At 50.2% G+C, this 22,888-nt stretch overlaps 1 protein-coding gene across 1 annotated transcript in view; it reads right to left on the bottom strand.

Moving 5' to 3' along the window:
• ZMYND8 (zinc finger MYND-type containing 8) overlaps window positions 1–22,888 on the bottom strand; it is a 125,509-nt gene that overhangs the window by 81,752 nt on the left and 20,869 nt on the right. Inside the window, 1 exon segment of the mRNA XM_011280734.4 lies at window positions 6,165–6,313. Within this exon segment, the coding sequence (XP_011279036.2) occupies window positions 6,165–6,313 (149 nt within the window).

The raw sequence follows: 22,888 nt of genomic DNA, 5'->3' as shown, positions 1-22,888 counted from the left end.
AATATTTTTATACTACTTTTCTTTTTTTCCTAATTTATATGAGGCCCTTATTTTATCCCGAGACCCTCCCCCCCTCCCAGGATAATTCCCAGAACTGTCAAGATTACAAGCAGTTGTGTCTTGTTCCTGGTTTTTATTATGAGGTTTTAACGTTCTCAAAATGCCTGCTATTTCTATACTCCTTGATAAAGAGCCTCCCAGATGCTTCCTTAGCAGATCTTTTTTAATCCATCCTTCTAAGCCTCCCCACTCTCATTTCTACTAAGAAAACAACTAAGATTTTTAAGGATGATTGCATAATATTTGAGCCCCGTTCTTTCCCTGGTTCCAGGTCTGGTGCACTGCTCTATACTTGGGTTTCCAGAGGATAACACCGTTACAATATTCTCTCCAGACCGCATACTCAACATACTATCATACACGCTATATTCATTTTGTCCTCACGACCACCCAGAGAGGGACGCAGGACACACACAGCTACTCTTACCGAAGAGCTGAAAAAACTAGGTTGAAACAACTCCTCTGGCCCCCAGGCCCAGATCAGGGGTCTCACAGCTCCCTCTCTCGCCCTGATTCCCTGTATAAGACGATGCCGGGTGAGGAGAGACTCTAATGCCCAAGTGACCCCCTCACAGAACATTCTCTGTAGTTCAAAAATACCTTCTGTTTCATGCAAAGAGCTGGAGGTGGGGGGGGGGGGGGGGATCGGATCGGAAAACAGCCAGGAACTCCACAGAAGGGGACATACAAGCAGAACACCACCTACAGCGGGGGCTCGCACCCTCACTGCTGTCGTTCGGGCCAGAAAATTCTTTGTGGGATGGAGCTGTCCTGTGCACCGTAGGATGTGTGGGAGCATCCGTGGCTGGATGCCAGGACCCCGTCCACACAACTGTGAGGATCAAAAAGGTCTCCAGATATTGCCAAACGTCCCACGGGGGTAAAATGGCCCTTGGTTGAGAACCACAATGTACAACGTTCGCTATCTGCCTAGGAAATGGTTGTGTGCATTTGGGGCAGGAAGACAGGGGTGAAGGGGGGTGGGGGACGGGGGAAGGGGAGGAGAAGCAGGATGACAAGAAAGAAGAGGTAGGTGGGGAGTGGGAAGAGGGGGAGAAGATCCTCGTACTGAAAGATAAGCCTCACATATCAAGCAAGCAGAACTATTTCCAACCCGAGGTCTTTCAGAACGCCTTTGTGGCTTTTGCCACATAGCAGTAAGCCATAGCTCAGCGCCCGACTTCCTTTCAGCAAGTTAATAATAGGACAGGAAGAGTCAATCTACACAAAACTGGAAGGATCGAAAGGCCAGCTAATCTCCCTAACTGGCAGCCCAGGTCCTTCCTGTCTAGTAGAAGCCCGGGATGGCCACTTGTGAAGCGGAGCTTTCCCCCCACCCCAAGTCCTCACCCCCACCCCACAACTGGCTGGGAATGGGTGTTCCTGGGGGGGAATCTCGGGGCGGGGCGGGGTGCCAGGCTGCTCCAAACGCTCTGCAGGCTATTCCTTCGTTCCACAAGCAGCAGCTGTATTGCTGAGAACGGGCTGGCCGCTGATCTCAATCAGATACCTGCCTCATCTGCTGTTTCCTGCTCCATACAAACAGGCTGATAACAAATATGGAACATTTAAAAAAGGAAAAGCGAACCATTCCAGGTGAAAGGAGTTATGATTTTCTCCCCCTATGTATCAGGTGTGTTACCAGCCTGCTAGCAAGGTTGCAACCTATGTTCTTTCAGGATAACTGCAGGCTGTGTGAGCAAATGTTATTTCCCTGCTTCTTCCACAGGCTGATTAACAAGAAAACAGACGGGCTCATGAACTCACTTCTAGAACACCTCAGTCTTATACCAGTGACCAAAAACTTCTACAAAGGGTTCTGTGAAGACAGTTCATAGCTGAGGCTCTGCAGGTCATGTGATGTCTCTCTAGCACAACTGCTCAAGCCGGCCACAGTAGCAGAGAAGCAACCGGAGACAGTATGTAAATGAATGAACGTGGCTGCGTGCCAATAAAACTTTATTTACAAAAACAGGCTCTGGGCCCACCCGGCTCACAGGCTGTAGTGAGCTGACACCTGGTCTGCATAAACCGGAAAAGGGGTACGCCGGCTGTGTGGGAGCACAGAGTACATGTGGGACCATGGAGGGGCCCCTGTGGAGGGGCCACAAACACGAATCCCTACCTGGAGCACAGAGGTAACATATGTAAGTGAAAAGAGCCCTCGTTCCAGCTTTTATTCTTCAGCATTTAAAGCACAAACAGTGCTCTAAGGAAAAACTGCCCAGCCCTGGAGTGTGAGGAATGTCACTGGCATTCAGCCTGGACGCTGGCGAGACAACAGGGAGAGGCAGAACTTGGCCCCTCTTAAGCAGCAGCCCCAGGACAGCTCCAGTGATCGGGGCAGCGAGGCAGATACACTCTCCCAGTGCCGCCTGGGTTGAGGGAGAAGCCAGCAAGCCTACAACCCCCTTCACAGTCCCAACTATTAATACACTGCCCCAGCCCAACAAGGGACTTCCGGAGTATGTTTAAGTTCTTAAGACAATGCGTGGGCCCGAGAAAGTAAGTTCTAGCCCACCCATTTATGGTATGTATATACTCTGTGCTCAGGGGCAGTGAGGAGGAACCCCATCGTTTCTTTGCCATAGTTGATCAAAGATACACCCAATCTGTTAGCAGAGTATTTCTCAATCCTTTAATGATGGGGAAAAAATAAAATAAAAATAAACCTCCCGAAAGGAGTCTTCAAAGTCAGATGTCCTGAGAACTGAAAGTTAGAATGGTATTTTTCAGTAAAGGCCCTAATGTCATTTGAGGGAAGATATTTCTTGGGCCATCTACTACAGGACGTTTGGCAACCTAACCTTCTTCCACAAAATGCCAGAGCATCCTTCCAGGCTTTGGGATGTAGAAAAAACACCTACATGTTTTCAAACCGTTCCTACAGGGCAAAACCACTGGACCAAAGAGCCATAAAAAATGAACTGTAAGCCCTAAATACTTTTTTCCCTAAAACTGAAGTGTGTTTTAAAGTTCCTCTTGCAACTCCCTAAAAGTACTGAATTCCTAATACATGAAAAATGAGTGAAACAGGGTCCAACCTTAAAAATTCAACCCCCATCTCCACTTGGTAAGAAAAGGTCTCTACCAAAAATGGAAAAATATGGGGGCAGGGAGGGTGTTTCTATAAGGCCAGAGAGGATTTATTTTTTGAACACAAAAAAGAAAGTAGAAGAAAAAGGGAGGAAGGGGAGAAGAATCTTGACATGTGCCAAAAACCAAAAGCACTTGAACACTTAAGAGAACCAGAGGCAGAAGGAATGAGCAAAGCAAGTCGGGTGTCACGCTGCGGGGAGGGGTGGGGAGTGTGGAAAACTACAGCCCACGGGCCCTGCGTCGAAAGGAGCAAGCTCTACTCCGCTCCAGCTGTTGCTGGATTTTTCTGAGTTTTTATAAGAACCCAAAAATACAAGTTGTTATTTGAAATCTCATGATCTTCAAATGTTGGTGACTAAGAAATTATATTATTGGTAAAACCCAGCACTCGTGGACCTACAATTTGCCTTTAATTCCGTAATTCTGTAATGCCATAAAATTCTAAAATGAAGAAAGAGAAAAGGGAAAGTGCCCAGAAGAATTTTTTTTAAGGAATTTAAGTTCCCCTTAAGGAAAAACAGACTGTGCGCGAGGGAGGCTGTTGCTACTATGCAAATACCATATGCTAGAATGAATTATGGGGTCAAGGTTCAAGAATTTCATTTCTTTACAGTTAAGCCCGTTTCTCTTTGGCCAACTCCTGACGGTTGGGCTCCAGGGAGTTTTAGATCTGAAAAACCTACAATCAACCTTATAATGTTCCCAATCCAAACCCCTATTTTACAAGGTAACTGAAGCTCAAAGCTAGGAAAGCAACTGACGAGGTCCCAGAGTGAATCTCCCGGATGCAGTGAGGCTAGAGTCCGACCTCTGGGTCAGGACACTTCCTCTGTGCAACAGTCCTGTAAACCCTCCTATCAATACTGAAGATTACAGATGATTCAGGAGCGTCACCGTGTCCTATGTCCAGCTACTCGGGGTCTCCTCTTTTCTACGTCTAGAACACACTGTGCCTATGCGACCCTCCACCCTGTGGCTATTTCTCAGGGAAACATGGACCGACATTGTGTTCACGGGCCTCGTGTGTTAAGAGAAATGGTACACATGGATGGGGAAGGGAGAGAAGAAAACGTGTGGACTGCCCAAGCTGATCCGCTTCCAGAAAGAGAGTTACGAGCCAGTTCCTTAAAAGACAGGTAGGAATTCAAAAAGCATGATGCGTGTGTGCACACACAGAGAGAGGCCGAAGGAGAAGGCTTTCTGCACAGAGGGGACAGTATCTGCCTTGAGGCGTCCTGGTATCCGATAAGGGAGGGTTTGCCCAGGAAGTTCAATTCCTAGCTAAATTAAGGTTTGGGGATTATCTGTGGCCTTGGGGTTTCGTTTTCAGTCTTCACTCCCAGCAGCTATGGGATGGCTCCTGGGTGACAGAGATGGTCGCCACTGCTTTAAGCCAGACCAGCCGACCTGAGCTCGAATGCAGCTTCTGATTTGCTCAGAGGCCTTGAGGAGACAACTTAACCTCTCTGAACCTCGATGTTTTCATCTGCAGAAGGGAGATAATCACAGCCCTTTCTCACAGGAAGATTATAAACATTAACACAGAAAAACGCTTACAACAGGGAGTGAGTCAACACTGCTTTTATGATTATTATTGCCAATACTGGCGTATCTTTCTCAATCTCCCTAAAAATGTACTTAGGACCCATCTGTTTCTTCTCTTTGAACAGGATCCCCAACTCATTAGACTTGCACTATCCAACCCAGGAAAAAAAAAAAAAAAAAAAAATCAGTCCCTGGGTCACATTTGCAGGTAGGTGCTCAGTGGCCACACACGGCTTGTGGCAATCATACCGAACAGCCCAGTTCTAGAACACTTCTACAGCTGTCGTTTCTCGATTTCACACATGGTTTGTGTGATTATTCCACTTCGTGTCGAGCCTGGCTTAATTTTTATTATTATGATTTGCATCAGTGGGCTCAGTTCATCCCAACAACCCTGTGCAACCAGGAGCAGGACCTTCATTCCCATCGGTAGATGAGAAAAGCAGGCACAAAGAGGTTAACTTGCCCACAGCCACACGGCAAAGGCAGAGCTGGCATTTCGCTATGTAATTTTGAGAATGGAAATAGATTAGTGCGCAGAAATGTACCCCTCTCCCAGTTCTGGGCATTTAACCGTTGCTAGGTTTCTTTCCCATGAAAGTAACAACCTTGTCTTATTCAACCTCCAATCCCCAGGGCCCACGTCAGCACTCCATAATGCACAAGATGGATGAATACATCCCAAGGAATCCCTGCTGAAATGGTATCAGAACCCCTGGGACATCCTGTTTCTTCCAATACTAGGAGACTGGACCCCAGGGTCCACTAAAGCAGCTCTCATTTTGTTAAATCAGAAGAATATCTAGCTTGCATTCGAGAATTTTCAAACTAGGTCTCTTAAGCAAGATCCAAGATGGCTCATGGATATTCCTATCTCATTGATAGGTCCTGGCTGCAGAAGGAGGTTGGGGTCTAGAGAAGACTCGTGCCGCCTGGGGTCTACACGCAATGAGACCAAGGGGTGACCAATCACCAAAGTGGAGAGTGGACAATGGGCAGAGACAGCAGCTGTCTTACCACAGACCTAAACCCGTTATTTTACAGATGAGAAAGCTGAGACCAGGAGGAGGCCTGCCTTAGCCACGCAACCACCCCGAGGCAGAGCTCAGAACCATCCTACCAGCCTGGCCTAGCAGGAAAAAAATCCTCAGGCCACGTGGGGAAACAGCCCTAGAGTGCAAAAATAAAATCCAAGGAAAATCCCCAAATCCTAAAGCACAGTATCCTTCATCTCATCTGGGTCACTGCCCTGTCCCCAACACAGATCTGAAAAGCTAACAGAAATTGCTACACAGACCCATTTTGGGCTGTCCTTCTTGTCCTAGGCAAATGACAGCTGCAGCAAGGCAGCCTGCTAAATGCCAAGAGCAGCGGCTGTCAGAAACCCCCAGAAGGCTGAACTGCTTCCCACTACAGCCTTCGTCCTGCTGGTGTGGACACCATTCCCAGCGGCCCTTTACCTGCTCCTTATTGTTATTGTTCAGTAAGCCGGGTTTCTTTTTCTTTTTAATGGGGCTTGTTGATGTGTCCTGTGGCGAGTGGCCATTGGAAGAATGCGGAGGGCTGGGGAACTTTCTTTTCTGGGCTGTTCTCTCTGTGGAGCCAGGATCTGAAAGAGACACACAGGACCACATATTTTAAAGCAGTCAGGGAGGCCCAGCCCCCACAGGGAGCGGGTGTGGGTGTGGGGGGGCACAGCGCATCTTGTCCCCGGGCCCAATGCCATTTTAGTGGTCCTCCTCCTAGAATACGCTTACTTACCCCGGCTCTTCGGTTAACTGGCTCAAAGGTCAGACCGTCTTTCTTCAGCCTACATACCATTTGTTAACATTTTAATTCACTGCCAAAATATAAAATCGAGAAACTTCACATAACAACCTAGGTTTCTGGCTTCTCTTAAAAAACAAAAACAAAAACCAGATCAGGGCCTGTGGGGCCTGATACCACCAGATGGATCTGCATCCCCGCAGGCCACTTTTGGGTGGAAGCGTGCTCTCCCTTTGGCCAAAATCCCCATTGTGTCCCCACCGACCAGGCCACGACCCGGCCGCCATGAGTTGTCGCACGGGCACTGGTGCCCTGTCCGCATCCCAAAGAAACACTTCTTCTCCTGATGGCAACAAGCAGAAAACCATGAAAGACCGACCAACCAGCCCACACACTTCAAGGAACTGAAGGCGCGCACACTTCTTTGCGGAAGAGGCCGACATTGACGGTGTCGTGCTTGCTACTCTCCTCCGAAGAGATGGACATAAATGACACGTTCGCTGATTCGCATCTGAGCCAGGCCAGCCTCACCCTCGCCGATTCAGTCCTTTCCGTTTTTACTCTCCCAGCATCTCATTTAAACACAGACACGTCCACCACCACCCACTCTTCACCTGCAAGGCCTTGGATCCATTCATTCCACACCCAATGGCTGTCTCATGAGCGTAGGGACGAAACAATGGCGCAGCATGATGCGCCTTACGTTCTGAGAAAGATGTCACAGGCACGAGGAGAGACGGTGCGTGAGAGCAGAGGTGATGGGGGTAGGGTGTGGAATCCAGAACGACGACTACCCCCAAAGGTAACCTGACGACGCTCCTCCTCCAGATCTAACTTGCAGGCGAGCCCCAGCACGCGGGCCGCGCCATGCATCACCGACCTCCGAGTGTGGACAGGGGCCACTGGGGCAGGTGAACATGGTCCAGGATGGATACAAGCAAGGCCTCCGCCTCCGGGGGCGGGGCGGGGAGGGGGGGTCCTTTGAATGAAAGGCAGAGCATCTTCCAATAGGCTTGTTAAAGGAGACAGTGAACTGCTTTTGCGAAATCCAGTCCACAGGATGGAACTCTCCATTCTCACCGGGCAACTTCAGAAAAATCCTGAATAAGCATTCAGCATTTGGGTGCTGCGCTGAGACACAGCCCCGCGAGGAAATTAAATGTTAACCACAGGCACCTTGAGGGAGAACAGACCCCAGAGCTTGGAGGACCATCCCACAGACATCCAAATGGAGGCCCAGAGAGAGCCAAAGGGTTGGCCCAGAGGCACAGCATAGCTAGTTAGCGGGGAAAACTCACTGAAAAGGTGCCGCCTGGGATTGGCATTCCCCCAGAGGGAACCTCCTCTCTCTCAGGGCCACAGAGATCCCCACCCACCTCCACCCTCACAGTAAAGAGTCTCTCACCTTCCCCACCTAGTCTTTGACTCAACAATGTCCTCCTAGAAACACATTCCACAGATACAGTCATAGGAAGCAGAGTACCCGCAAGAAAATTCAACTGAGAGGCACTGGGTGTTGTACCCAAGCTTGGAAATGACTTACACGTCCACAAATTAAGGACTAGTCTAATACCATACCACAGCCATATGGTGGGATTATCCTTTTTTATTTTTTTTAAGTAACCTCTATATCCAACATGGGGCTTGAACTTACAACCCTGAGATCAGGAGTCACATACATGCTCTTGAGCCAGCCAGGCACCTCTCATACAGTGGAATATTCTGCAGCCCTTAAGAATAAGAAGGCACCTTGGGGCGCCTGGGTGGCTTAGTCGGTTGAGCGTCCAACTTTGGCTCAGGTCATGATCTCGTCACAGTTGGTGGCTTTGAGCCCCACATCAGGCTCTCTGCTGACAGCTCAGAGCCTGGAGCCTGCTTCCAATTCTGTGTCTCCCTCTCACTCTCTGCCCCTCCCCTGCTCACGCTCCAGGTCTGTCTCAAAAATAAATAAAAATGTCAAAAAAAAAAATTTTTTTTAAAGACACTTCTACACAAACGGATGTATGACCATCTCCAAGCTTCTGCATTAAGTGAAAAAAAAAGCAACACATTTCTAAGCACCGTTAATAGACAACACACCCCAAAAAAGATGTCATATATCTAAGTGCGCACAAGCCTAGAACATTCTGGATGAACACAAAAGTATTACAGAGTTCGAAAGTGCAACTAGTGGAAGAAAACATTCAGGGTGTGGGGGAGGGATTATTTTTCACGGTGTACCCTTGTGTACTTTGTGTATCATGAGTGTAGACTATCAAAATAAAACTTAAACTGAGGTATTCAGGAGATTGAGTTTCACATAAAAAGCAGCAGGTGCAAACCAAAGCCAGTAATGAGCAAATGACGACGGCCTGATTCAGGATTTTAAAAAGGTCACCAGATAGACACCGTTGGGACCAATCACCACAGGCTTGGAGGGACCGCAGGAAGGAGTTTTGGGGGTTGTTGAATGTGGACCTGATAAACCCAAATAACTCCGCTCAACTGTCAGAATATGTGCGTTTAGAAAAGGTGTTTTGGGGGCCACAAGGAAATGCATCCCAAACAAAATGGCACCTGGGCCAGGCCAAAATTGAAAGCAATTAGGCAAAGCTTTGGGTATTTGGGATGTTTTTGTTTCATCTGTGGGTAGATTTTTTTTTCTTTAACGTTTATTTATCCTTGAGAGAATGCAAGCGGGGGAGGGGTAGAGACAGAGGGAGACACAGAATCTGAAGCAGGCTCCAGGCTCTGAGCCATCAGCTCAGAATGCAATGCAGGGCTGGAACTCACGCAGTACGAGATCACGACCTGAGCCGAAGTTGATGTTTAACCGACTGAGCCACCCAGGCGCCCGTTGGTGGGTAGACTTCTTTAAAGAAGAAAGTACATGAGCAAAGACACATCAGTGGAAAAGTTAGGGGCACATTCAGGAAAACAAATTGTGCGTTTCCAGGTTTCTTAATGGAACTCACTAGATTTTTGGAAGGGAGAGCGCTTCCCCATCATAAGGACCACCTGGGCACCCTGCCGCTCGCCGCCAGCAGTACTCCCACACACAGTGACAACTAAAAGCACCCCCACATACTTCCCAAACACCCCCAGAGGGAGTGGGACTGGCCTCCTGAAGAATCACCGAGCTAGAACACAGAAGGCAGCTAACAACAGTCAGCCTTTGACAGCCAGAAAGGGCACCAGCCCCTCCTTGGGCGTCTAAGTTACCCACCTGCGGCTGAGGCCCCCTGGGACGACAGATCCCAAAGAGTAGTCCCCATACTAGCAGCAGTGGCATTACCTGGGAATCTGCAAGAAATGTACATTCTCAGGCCCCGCAGATCTGCAGAATCAGACACTCTAGCCTAGGGCCTGGTGGTCTGTGGGGTAGCAAGCCCTCCAGAGAACCCAGATGCACACCCCAGGGTATGTGTGTAGGGGATGGAATCTAAGTTCTCAAGTCTAGAGAACCCTGTTCCACACCGGTAAGCCCAGCTCCTCTCCTGCCCCACCGCCACCTGTGGGCTTGGTCTGGGTCTGAGGAAACAGCAGCCGAGCAAGGAGGCGAGGCAAGACGAGGAGATGCCAGGCCGGTCTCTCTTCCACTCAGACTTCATCTGCAAAATGGCACAAGGGAGGAAGGGGCCAGACCAGAACTTCTCACCTGGAGCCTGGAAAGTGCTTCAGGGACCCATGATCCACAAGCCACCGTTCTGTACAAGGACACAACTTCCTGGCAAAGGGGGGGCCACACCTATTTCACCTTCCTAAAGAGATCACCAACACTAAAGATTAAAACTACAGGACTAGAGGACCTTAAAGTCCATTCTGAAGGGCGCCTGGGTGGCTCAGTTGGCTACGTGCTCGACTTCGGCCCAGGTCACGATCTTGCGGTTTGTGAGTTCGAGGCCCACGTCGGGCTCTGTGTCTTCCTCTCTCTCTGCCCCTTCCCCTGCGTACGCTCTCAAAAATACACATCAAGAAAAATTTTTAATAAAAAAAGTAAAGTCCCTTTTGAACTTTCCAACTCATTAATTCCATGAGAAAGAGGGGAGAAACACACACATAAGCAACTTAAGCCAGACTGAGTTTTGTCCCAGCCCAGCAGGAACCGAAAGGGGAAACAAAGATCCTGCTCAGCGAGGCGGGGTTTGACCCAAGGCTGCCCCTAGCTAAGAGCACCCCAACCTTCTAATCCCAGCAAACCATCAAAACCCCAATTCTGTTCCTGACTACAAACACAGCGACTCCCTCCAGAGTTAACGAGAGATCAGCGGCTGTGTCCAAGGGGCAGGAGTTTAATAGGCTCTAAGCAATAGACACATCTGTCAAAGGCAGAGGCTGTCAGTGAGACTCGTAGGGAGAAAACTGCAAAACACCAACTGCATTCACGGACCTTGGGAGGGAGGAGGCAGGTCATCCCTCTGACGTACAAACACGTAGGCCTCAGGTGGTGAGCGAATGGGGGGTGTGGACTTCGCTGTAGTCATGGCAACAAAGCCTCTTAAGGACCTCTTCCAGAAAGCTGACTCAAGTTGGGTTTTTTTTTCCTCCTTCTTTAATGATTTAATTCTGACAAGGACTTATTGCTAAACACATTTCATCTATAAACTTGGAAGGATGACAAAGAGCCACCATAGACTGAATCACCAGGGAAATGGTTCACCCTTGACCTGGAAGTCCTTTCTGTGAGTAGCACGGCCTGTGAGTCTACTGCATTGGCTCACCAGCCACCCTCCGCGTCCTACCCCCTCCGCCAGCCCCAAAATAAGTCTGGTTCTGAAGGAGTTAACGTGGGCGAGGGAGAAGAGCTCCTCCAGGCAAAAGACGGAGCAGTGACTCAGGAGAACAGCTTGGCATGAAGCAGGAAACAGCAGAACTTTCCCCTCCTGTGACATCCGCTGAAATCTTAATAATAAGAGAAGGCCTACTGCATATCGGGAACCAAGCATGTGATGAGATCCTTCTCCAACCTGTGTCTGGTGAACCACCAGAAACAATCCTGCTCAGCCCTTCCCAGATGTCCCCTGACTTAAGGGACAGGGTAGTCAAGATAACCCCGCCTCTTAGCTTTCCTGAGCCACCAGGATTAACAGCTAAGGCTTTCTCTTACTACACACAATGTAGGTGGCGCTGTTCAAAATGCCTGTGGGGTACTGCTCTCGAAGTCGCTTTTGCTCAAGATGACCCAAGTGGTAGGGCTGGGATTTGAACCCAGGCAGTGGTTCGACTCTGAGGCCCGCACACAGCCTCACGCAGGGAGAGGCGGTCCTCAGCTCTGCAAGATGGACTCCTAACACAGGGTTGGGTGGTGGGATGGGGTTGTGCTCAACAAGGAGCACTCCAGGGGCGCCTGGGTGGCTCAGTCGGTTAAGCGTCCGACTTCGGCTCAGGTCATGATCTCACAGTCCGTGAGTTCGAGCCCCGCGTCGGGCTCTGTGCTGGCAGCTCAGAGCCTGGAGCCTGTTTCAGATTCTGTGTCTCCCTCTCTCTGACCCTCCCCTGTTCATGCTCTGTCTCTCCCTGTCTCAAAAATAAATAAAACGTTAAAAAAAAAAATTTTTTTTTAAAAAAACAAAAAAAAAAACAAGGAGCACTCCAGAACAAGGACAGTAGAAAACTGTGTTTGTCCGACTAACGATGCACGCCTTCTCTCAAAGGCAGTCCCCAGGAAGCATATTCACCTCCCGGTATTCCAATGGTGGCACCAGAACGTGGCCCAGGCCACAAAATAGGCTGCGGGTGGGGAGCCTGTGTGGTCATCTCCCCTCCCCCACAGTCCTTTCCAATCTCCATCCAGGCCGGCCAGACACGGGCACACCAGGCACCCCCACCCCCACCCACATCCGGCACCTGAGTCACAGCCCTCAACATTCTCCAGAGCCTAGGAAATGACACACCATGACAGGGAATTGTCTCCTCTGGAGAGAGAAAAGGGCCCCAGCTGAAAGGCCAAACGCTTCCCCATGAGGATCAGCCTCATGGTGTGTTTTGGTGGGTGTTAAATTTCCTTAATGTGGACAGTGAGCCTGTGGGGCCTGAATGAGGAAAAACCCAACCAACAGGCAGAGACGGGCATCGTGGGCCACACAGGTAGGGTGGCCACAAGTTGGTCACCGCACTCAGAAGCCGGGGCACGCATTCTGATAAAACGGGTCACAGATCAGGGAGCCTGGGTGGCTCAGTCGGTTGAGCGTCCGACTTCAGCTCAGGTCATGATCTCATGATTCGTGAGTTCGAGCCCCACGTTGGGCTCTGTGCTGACAGCTCGGAGCCTGGGGCCTGCTTCGGATTCTGTGTCTCCCTCTCTCTCTGCCCCTCCCCGACTCACACTCTGTCTCTCTCTGTCTCTCAAAAATGAATAAATGTTTAAAAAAAAAAAAAAAAAAACAGGCCGCAGATGGTGCAGGCAGGGTGCCACAGTGGTTAGGCCCAGAGGTGCAGCTTAAGGAAGCTACTTAACCTCTCTGTGCCTCTATCCTTCTGGAGGGTGGAGGTCATGGTACCTTGAAGAGTTACAAAAGGATTAAAGAAATTCAGGCCTGGCAAAGAGTAAGCACTCCATAAATGATAGCTGTTTTGTCAAACCGGCAATCATCCCTCCTCCTCCTCCTCCTCTCCCTCCTCCATCCCCAACCCTCCTGCTGCAAAAACAGACCTTGTTTTCTCAGAGGAGCACATTAAGGTCAGAGTTATGGAAACGCCAGCCTATAGAACACGGACACGGAACGGGCCCAGGACAGGACTTCACCTCCAGCTTGCCCCCCTTAGCTGCGAAGGCAGGGCCGAAAGCAGAGGCCTGCACCGGCTGGGGCTCGGAGGGTACTCGCAGACAGCACTCTCGGTCACAGCCGGCCCTCTCCACAGGCCACTGCAAACATGGTCACTCGCTGCTCTCCCAGAAGACGGCAAAGCACAAACACGGTTAATCGTCTCCACGTGTTGCCCCAAGACCCAGAGCAGGTATCCAAACAGGCCTCCCTCCCCAGGAACCCGGGAACCCTAGGGCCTTTTCCTGCTGGTAGGTACATCATCATGAAACCAAAGCCTGGAAATTTCCCTCACCCAGAGCAGAAATGAAAATGGGACGCAGTGGACGGGGTGAGAAGGGGATAACATTTTCCTCACAGCAGAGAATACCCAAGCCACGAGCGAAAACGAATAATCTGGTCACACACTGAATGCCCAGAACCACAGAACCCTCGAGACAAGGCTGCAGCCTGCCTGAGGGGCCTCCTCCGGAAAGGCCACCGGGGTTCTACAAGTTCTCCCAGCCTGAGAATGTGAACTTCTCACCCAGACTGGGAAAAGGAAGACTGACTCGGAAATGAGGCCGTGGAACAAAAGGGTCATTCTCAACCTGGGGAAAAGGTCGTCCATCCCGAGTGCCTCGGGGGCAAAGCAAGCCAGGGACGGGTAACCCTGGGAAGGGGCGCTTACCTGCCATCGAGAGAGCTGGGCTGCTCTGAGGGCCTCCCTTCTCTTTGAAAGAGAACAGAGGCTCACACACGGCAGACATTCCTGCTTCCGGATCCTCAGCAGCCTCTCCCAGGGGGAGGAGGAAGAAGCAAAGAGGACAGGCTAAGAGTCACCACTTACCAGGCCAGCTCCTGTCTCGGACGCACTAGGTGGCCCAGCGCAGCAAGGACACCCTCACCTCTCTGCAGCCAGGCAGTCTGAGGCAGGGGCCGCGCCTGCTTGTCCCCGTGAGGCTTTCGGCTCTAATTTATCACCCTCGGTAGCCAGCAGCCCGGCTAGGCTGGAAGCCTGCAGAGCGCACAGCACCGAAGGGCCATTGATTTCACCGGATGCGAATAAACACAACAAATGGCCGTTGTTCTGCTGGCTACATGAGACCACCAGAAGGGAGTGTGGCGCTTTGCAGCGGGAAGGTGTTTTTAGGCGTGTGTTTACTTTCAATAATTTTCAGATTAACTTTACTTCGGACGTGAGAAAGCCATCTTCCCAACACCCCGGGGCTCGGCTCTCTCTCGCTCTCTTTCTCTCTCCCAAGATAATGCAGGGGTGCTGACGAAGCGGCGCATTCATATGTAAAAGGTGAACCTCTAAACGCTGCCGGGCGGGCCACAAATTGCTGCCATCTAGGGAAAAGAGGCTGATTTACAAATGAATTCACTGTTTTGCCCTCAACAACTGGAGGCAATCGCAACCACCCAGCCCTTTCCTCCCCCTCAGCCGGGAAGAGGACTTCTGGAAAAACGACAACATCGCAACAGGAATTTCCTGGTTCGAGAATGCCAAGCTCTTTCAAATTTCACAAAGCAGGAGGAGGCAGGGCCCAACCCCGCGCAAGAAGCCGCGGCACCCCACCCCTCCCCCTCCGGCGGGCCCAGGCCCAGAAGGCTGAGTGCGTCTGACGGGTGTACATATTTGAGGCCCTTAACTCTGCCAAGTCACCACAAAGAAAGTGTGGAGTAACCAGTTGCCTTTGGCCTTTGCTACGTAGCTGGCCGCGGGGAGGGCTCCCAGGAGGAGCAGTGCTGGCGCGGAAACCGCCTGCATTATTTATCCAGGCTGAGCTGGGTCCCACCCCCTGGCCCAGCTCAGGTTCTAGAAAGCTCAGGTGCTGGTGGGTGGCTTTCAAACTGCAACTGGGGAATTACAGCCATCAGAGAGCCAAGTCAGGTAAAAAGGCGGCTCTGCCCGCAGCGGGCTGAGAGAAGAAAAGGGAAACAGAGAGGCTCGGGTGGGGCGGAGGGAAAAGGTGCCACTGGAAACCAGGCAGCGTTCCTCACACGCCCTGGGCGTGGGTCTGGCCTCTCGAAGGTCACTTTCGTGAAAACAGGAAAGGTCTCTAGAAGATGCTGGGGAAGAGGGGACAAGGCCCTGGACAGTCACCTCATCGTGGTCCTTTGAGGAAGCAGAGATTTCAGACCCAGAACGCCCCCCATACTGCGCTGGCTCTAAGCATGTATCCTGTGGCCTGGCCTCCCCTCGCCCCATCCCACCCCACCCCCGGCTCTCAGAAGGGCACAGGATGACACATCGGCACAACCAAGGGAATGGGAAGCAACTTCGATGCCACCAGCAGGAGACTGAGATGCAAAAAATCATCATGCAGCCAGAAAACGGAATGAAGAGGAGATCTCTTCATGTACTGACACGTAAGAAAATCGAAGTCAGAAAAGGCCAGAAAGAGACCGGAATGGAAGAAGTAGGGGCTGTGTAGGCTCTGGGTCTGCAAAGGCCCTGGGGGAACAACCAGGACAGAAAGGAAACACTGGGTTCATCTTTCAGTTCTTTCTGACCCTGTTCGGGTATTAAACTATTTAAGGTATTTTCAAGAGGCTATGAGATTATGGATGAAAATGGTACTTAGGGAGCTCTCACTCCATGCCAGGTACTGCCCTGGTCAGGGGCCACATCTGCATCTCCAGGGCCCAGCATACAGGAGGAGCTCAGAACACGCCCCCAGCACCTATCAGGTGCCATTTTTAGGGGGCTCAGGTGTTTCGAACAGTGTGAAGCAGGGGTCCTCGCCAGGTCTCCCCTGGAGACACTCAGCAGAGTCAGGAAACATTTTTGGTGGTCACAACTAGAAAAAGAAAGAAGTCGCTAGAAGCATTTCGTGCACGGGCACCATGGATGGTGCTAATAACCGCCCTACAGCGCACAGCACAGACCCGCAGCAGAATGATCAGGCCTAAAACGTCAACAGAGCCGTGGCTGAGAAATTCAGGGCTAAAGAAGCTTCCGGTGAGCGGCCAGGCAAGTCCAACCTTGTGTAAATACACCACCCACAGAGGCATCTGTGCCTACTAGGAAGGAAAATGATGCCTAATGTTTCACCTGGTGGCCCTGACTGCACATTTCAAACAGAAGAAAACAAAGGAACCAGTCGGTCAACAGTCACTGAGGAACAAGACAACTAGGCTACCTGGGAGATGGTCAGCAGAAGGTCCCGGCCCTGGAGGGAAGATTGCCAGAGAAAATAATAGTAGTAATGTTATTGTATTAAAAATGCCTTTCGTTGACCACTTATCTGGGAGGCACTGTTCTAAACACAAACAGCAATTTACTTACCCCTCACCATGGTTCTGTGAGAAGGTAGTACTGAATATCCCCATTTTACTGACGAAGAAACTGAGGCCCGGAGAAAAACAGGCCCATGATGAAGGGGCTGGTAAACACAGAATGAATATGGAATATATTCAGTAAGAACCGGGTTGATTACACACGGGCAAAAAGCTGCTGGGCAGGAGAAATACCAGGATTTTGTGAATAATACACGTCAGGAGAGAGGGTGTAGCCAGGAAAATATTTCTCTAGCTTCTTCCCAAACAGGGCTCGTGTGATTCACACCTACCATTTATTGAGGCGCTACTTGATGGAGCCCCTGGGGAATCCCATGAGAGTAGGCATGGTGTTTCTGCACCCATTTGATAGATGCAGCTCAGAAAAGCAAAGTCACTTATGTGCTCAAAGGCTCAAAGACATGCTGGGGACTCCCCTGCAGCTGACTCCCGCTCCAAAGCCCCGAACTACCCCAGCCAAGGGTCTTTCTTCCCTGTGGTCGTCAGCACCACCTTGTAATTCTCTTATCACTGAGGGCATGCTGGGTGTGGGCCAGCGTCAAGCCAGCTCTATGGTTCGGTGTGTGGGCTCCACAGCCCTACCACGAGGTCTGATAGCAGCTGTGTCTCTGGCAAGCTCCTCGGCCTCTCTGTGCCTCAGTGGATTCAGCTAGGACAATGAGGGCCTTTCTAAAAGGGTTCAGAATTACACGAGACAGTATGTGCCAGGTGGAGGTGTCACATGTCACAGGCACCACCGGTTATGACTATTATTGTTCCCCAATGGGGGAAAGAGGAGCCAGGGCAGAGAGAAGACATTAGCCCAGAAAGCTCAAGCCAGTTTCCCCGAATCCTTCTGTACCTTCACCTCGATTCGCACCAGACTAGCTCTTCCCAGAATGTTTCTGAAAAAAAAAAAAAAAAAAAAAAATGTGCAATGAAGAGAGACCCAAACGTTCACGGGCTGGCATAGGTTCAACCAAGCCAGGCTCAAAATCCCTGCAGGGCTCAGGATTTCCTCCCGGAGAAAAGCAGAACAGTCCAGGTGGCCCTCAGAACTGCCCTGGGACTCCTCCTTCTCACCCCTACTCAAACAGGGCTCTTGAAGCCTGGGAGAGAGCCGGCCTCAGAGTCCTAGCTTTCCGCGGAATGTATTAAGGATGCCCAACCACACAGGTTAGCTAGTGCCTACGTGGTGCCTGGCACACAGCAAGCGCTCTGCAAAGAAAGCTTTCCCTGCCCGTCTTCTGCCCGTTCACGTTCAGTCCCACCGCCACAGCCGCCACCTCGATCCGAGCACCAGGGCTCCTGACTTGCCCTCTACGGCAGGCAGCCTTCTTCAAACCTAAATGAGACGAGGCAGCCCCCGATTAAAACCCGCCGAGGCGGCTCGCTAGGCGCACCCAACATCCCATCCAGACTTATGCCGCATTTGGTCCCGCTCACTTGTCCTCTTCCATCCACTGAACCCAACCACAATGGCCTCACACAAGCCAAGTTCATGTACACTCGCTGCCACTTCCCTCTAGAATGTTCTATGTGCAATCTTCCCATACCTGGCAACTTCAGCTTTCGGCTCAAACATCACCCTCCAGCCCCCTTATCATTCTGAAATGTGGGTTCGGGTATGTGTGTGTGGGTGTGTGTGTGGGTGTGTGATCGCTATTGACTTCACTGAGATTACCTCTAGCTGAAAACTGTCAAAAATTATTTTCTTCTTTTGCTGTTTCACTCTTTTTTTTTTTTTTTTTTTTTTTAATCTCCTCCAGAATGTGAGCTCCATCTGGGCAGTTCTTTGCCATAGCCCCGTGCATGGCACGGGGCCCGGCTCTGGGCTTGGCTCAAGAGGCATCGCCACAGACACACATCTGACCAGGTAAATGAGCAACGGAACAGTGTTAACAAAGCTCCGAGGTGACTCACAAGAAACTCCCGTTTTTCTTCCCTGATCTAAGAATTTCTCCCCGCAGTCCAAGAAGACAGGAGGGTTGTGAGGTCAATAGGGAAGATTACTCAAAAGGGAACCTGGCCATCTCAGGGTGCAAAAGAGAAACACCAGAACACTAGAGGGGAAATTCCCTTCTGGACAAGTACTCAGCCATTCTTTTTTTTTTTTTTTTTTTTTTTAATGTTTGTTTATTTTTGAGAGAGAGAGAGACAGAGCACAAGCAGGGGAGGGGCAGAGAGAGGGGGAGACACGGAATCCGAAGCAGGCTCCAGGCTCCCAGCTGTCAGCACAGAGCCCGACGCGGGGCTCAAACTCACGAACCGTGAGATCATGACCTGAGCCGAAGTCGGATGCTCAACCGACTAAGCCACCCAGGCACCCCTCGGCCATTCTTGTTTCTTGCCTGAAGAGTGCATTTCTCCAAAAGTAGGGGATTAAGTAAGGATTTATATGCCAAACAGGATGGGGCCATGCAGCTAAACACAATTACTGAGAAACCAGAGGGGGGAAACTCAGGAGGTTTTCACAAGCCACCTACTTCCCAACTCTGCATTCTTCTCAAGGAGAGACAGTCTCAGAATCATTTAGCGTTAAAAAGGAGGGATGACTTTCTCCAGGGAAAACATGCTCCCCACTGGGAGACCCCCCAGTGTGATGACCATTTAACCAAATTTTTTAGTCCAGATTCTTTGCCCTTTTTCTCGTCAGACCCTTTTAAGTCTGAGGATCTCTTTTCAACGCCTCCCTTAATCCTCGCCAGGATGCACCAATTCTGTCCCTGCAATCGGATGCCAGGGCCCGCGGGGAGCACTTCCCTTCGTGAAGGCAGCAGTATGGGCCTGGCTGGCTCATCTTCCCTCCATCCCACTCCTGGGCGTGATTCAAGAGAAACTAAATCTGCTCTGTCTGGTCTCCATCTTCGTTCTCTCCGGCCTCTCAAAGCGTCAGCATCTCAACAGCCTGGAGAGGAGTCTAGATTTTAAAGATAACATATTTGTCAAGCAATCCCCACCAATTACTAGGGTGTCCGGTCCCAACTCAAGGAACAGCAACCTGGCTTGAAAGACAGTTCCCGGACTGCCGAGTGGGGATAGGGGGGTTATTGAAGACGGTTAAAGAGGTCAAGGACAAACCCACAGCAACCTTATTAGGAAGGGGGCTCTAGCGACAGCTGATGTAATTACCCAGTGACCCAGATGGGGAGGAATCGCCAGGACATCAGTCTAGGGGTGGCTACAGCCATGGCCTGGGCCAGTGGTAGCCCACTGAAGGACCACAGGGTGAATTCGATCCGCTCACAGCTGGCTGATACTTTTACAACTTTAGTTATCAGTATTTTTAAATTGGGTGAAACCACATCTAGAATAAATCCAGATGACTATCTTCTCTTAAAACAAAACAAGGGGAGCCTGGGTGGCTCAGTCAGTTTAGAATCTGACTTTGGCTCAGGTCATGATCTCATGGTTCCTGGGTTTGAGCCCTGCATCGGACTGCACGGACAGCTCAGAGCCTGGAGCCTGCTTCGGATTCTGTGTCTCCCTCCCACTCTGCACCCTCCCTGCTTGTGCGAGCTTGAGCACAGGCATTCCCTCTCTCTCTCTCTCTCTCTCTCATAGAAGAATCAACGTTTTAAAAAAAAAAAAAGCAAACAAACAAAAACAATATCTGGCCACACAGGGTCCCCGTTTCCACATGAAACAATCCTCCAGGCTGACCCCCCACACACACACACACACACATCTTAGGATGGAACACAAGATTCCCCATATACCAAGGTCTCCATTATTCCTTAATTGTCAAGATAATTAAATCTAACCTTGAAAGTCTCTTCAAGGCAGAGTAGAGCAGCAAAAGGCAAGAAGGCAAATAGGGCGCCTTGCTGGGACAGCCAAGCTCTGGACCGTTCAACCCCGTCATGGTACCGTCTTGGCATTCCGTCAAGCAGGAATTGCCACCCCAAAATACGTCTCTTTGGCACAAGGATTAACTCAGGCTGGTTATTTTCAAGAAACTGCGAACTGGAGAGCAGCTCTGAAAACCAAATCAAAATCACCCTTTTGTAAGGAGACATTTACATGTGTAAGAAAAATCTCCATCTGTAAGAACGTCTTCCTAGCCGGACCCAGAAGATGAGAATGACTAACTCTCTAGAAACTCTGATCAATGGAGAAGACAACAACTTAAATCTGCATAACGACCTGACCCTGGTTTGCTGTGCTTCTCCTGGTGACTCCCATAACGGATTCCCCACCCCCAACCTCTTTTGTCTTTAGCTGAAGACGGTATTTAAGGTGATGGCTTTGGCCATTGTGGGGAGTTACTCCGTTTTTCTGGGTCTCTCTCGTGTACACAGGAGAAGTATGCATTGTTAAACTTCTCTTTGTTTTCATCCTGTTAATCGGTCCTGTATCAATTAAATTATTAGACTGGCCTAAGAATCTAGAAGAAAAGAAGAAAAGTTTTCTGCCCCTAGAATAGAAGTTTGTTTATATTTTTACAGGAGGGGTAAAGTACAAATGAAAATATACCAAACCGTTAACACTGGTTACACCTGGCTACAGATTTTTTTAGCTTTTTCTTTGTATATTTTAGCTTGTTGGAAATAAGATAGGGAAGCTGAAGAGACGCCATTTTGGAAAGGCTCCACCTCTGCTGTGTCTCTGCCAGCCCCCCTTTCCTCACGTTCCGTATTTCACCACATCTGAGTAAACCCAAGAAGCTATGTTCCCACTCCAGGGGGAAGCATGAAAACGAGTCATTCTGAGTTTCGTCCTAGGCCCCCACACACCTCATACCATCTAAGATGAACCGAGCTCGAGGACGTTGGCTTCCAACAAATCTTGGTTGACACGGGCATCCCTACCCCTGCCTTCAGTGGCTTATGGAACACCGCCTATTGTTCACCTGACCCTCTGATGGACTCCTACCCTGGATTCCTGAAGGAACATGTACCTTGGACCCCTTTCCAATGCAAACCCCTAACTCGCCTCTCCTTTTCTGAGTCTCCCGGATACACCGCCTGCTATGCTCTATCAGTCATGCTATTCAGTTAATTCTGCTCTCGCTTCCTCCTAGCTCGTGTTTGATCTCTATCCTGCAGGAAGCCAAGGATCCTCTTGGCTTGTCCTGCGGGACCCTCTCCGGGTCCTGGAATGGCCTATGTCTCAGGGAGGCAGTGCCTTTATCGTTTGAAAGGAAAATCCAATAATCCATTTTCTTCCCTTAATTAGTCTGTAATCCTTGGAAGAGATTCTTTTTTCTTTTTTTTTTTAATTTTTTTTTTCAACGTTTATTTATTTTTGGGACAGAGAGAGACAAAGCATGAACGGGCGAGGGGCAGAGAGAGAGGGAGGCACAGAATCGGAAACAGGCTCCAGGCTCTGAGCCATCAGCCCAGAGCCCGACGCGGGGCTCGAACTCCCGGACCGCGAGATCGTGACCTGGCTGAAGTCGGACGCTTAACCGACTGCGCCACCCAGGCGCCCCATCTTTTTTCTAAAAACACTTATTGAGCAGCTACTCTAAATCGCTAGCACCAGGTTGGTCAGAGTTGAGAGGGAGACCTGGTGCCCATATCCGTCTACTGACACACAGGTCAGTGAATTCTACGATGCAGGGTTGATTTGGGAGGCTGGGGAGAGGATGGCCCGGCATATCCTATGGTATTTGTCCCCACCCAGTATTCCAAGATGCCAAAGGGCCTGGCAAAAAGGCAGTTCAGTGGAGCGCGATTAAGAAATGCCCACCGGAGGGGCACCTCGGCTCAGTCGGTTACGCATCCTACTTCGGCTCAGATCAGGATCTCTTGGGGTTCATGAGTTCGACCTGCGTGAATTCCTGGCTGTCAGGGCAGAGTCCACTTCAGATCCTAGGTCTCCTTGTCTCTCTGCCCCTCCCCCGCTCCCAAGGTGCAGGTGCTCGGTCTCTCTCAAACATTACCAAAAAAAAAAAAAAAAAGAATGCTAACCTGAGAACACAGGGAGCCGCCGGCCATGCTCTCTCTTTTCAAAAAATGGGAGGCCCCCAGGAGGTTTGATCAAGCAAAACTTCAGTTCTGATGTAACTGTTTATTCAGCATATTCTGGGCTGCGCCAATCCCTGACTGGGTTATTTTCACCAACAGCATCCAGCACGGCACCCGCCAATGTATGAAAGCTACACAGCAGCCCTGTCCAACAGAACTTTCTATAACGACAGCAATCGCCTCGGCTACACGTGGCTACCAGGCGACTGAAATGTGGCCAGTGCAACTACAGTTTTAATTAACGTAAATTTAAAGAGCCACATATAGCAAACAGCATAGCTGTAAGGAACTCTGTATTAAACAGACAAGAGAGCCGGTGTGGAGTCAGCAGAACACCTCAGAATCTTCCACCCATCCGTATTTGAGGAATTTGCCAGGTGTCTTCAAGGCGTAATGCCTGATGCCTAGAAAAAGGTGCATGGCCTTGTCTTTGGTTCC

The sequence above is a fragment of the Felis catus genome, chromosome A3 (genome assembly GCF_018350175.1).
Source record: "Felis catus isolate Fca126 chromosome A3, F.catus_Fca126_mat1.0, whole genome shotgun sequence".
NCBI lineage: Eukaryota > Metazoa > Chordata > Mammalia > Carnivora > Felidae > Felis > Felis catus.
Note: the sequence above shows the minus strand (reverse complement) of the source record. Positions and strands in the feature narration are given on the sequence as shown.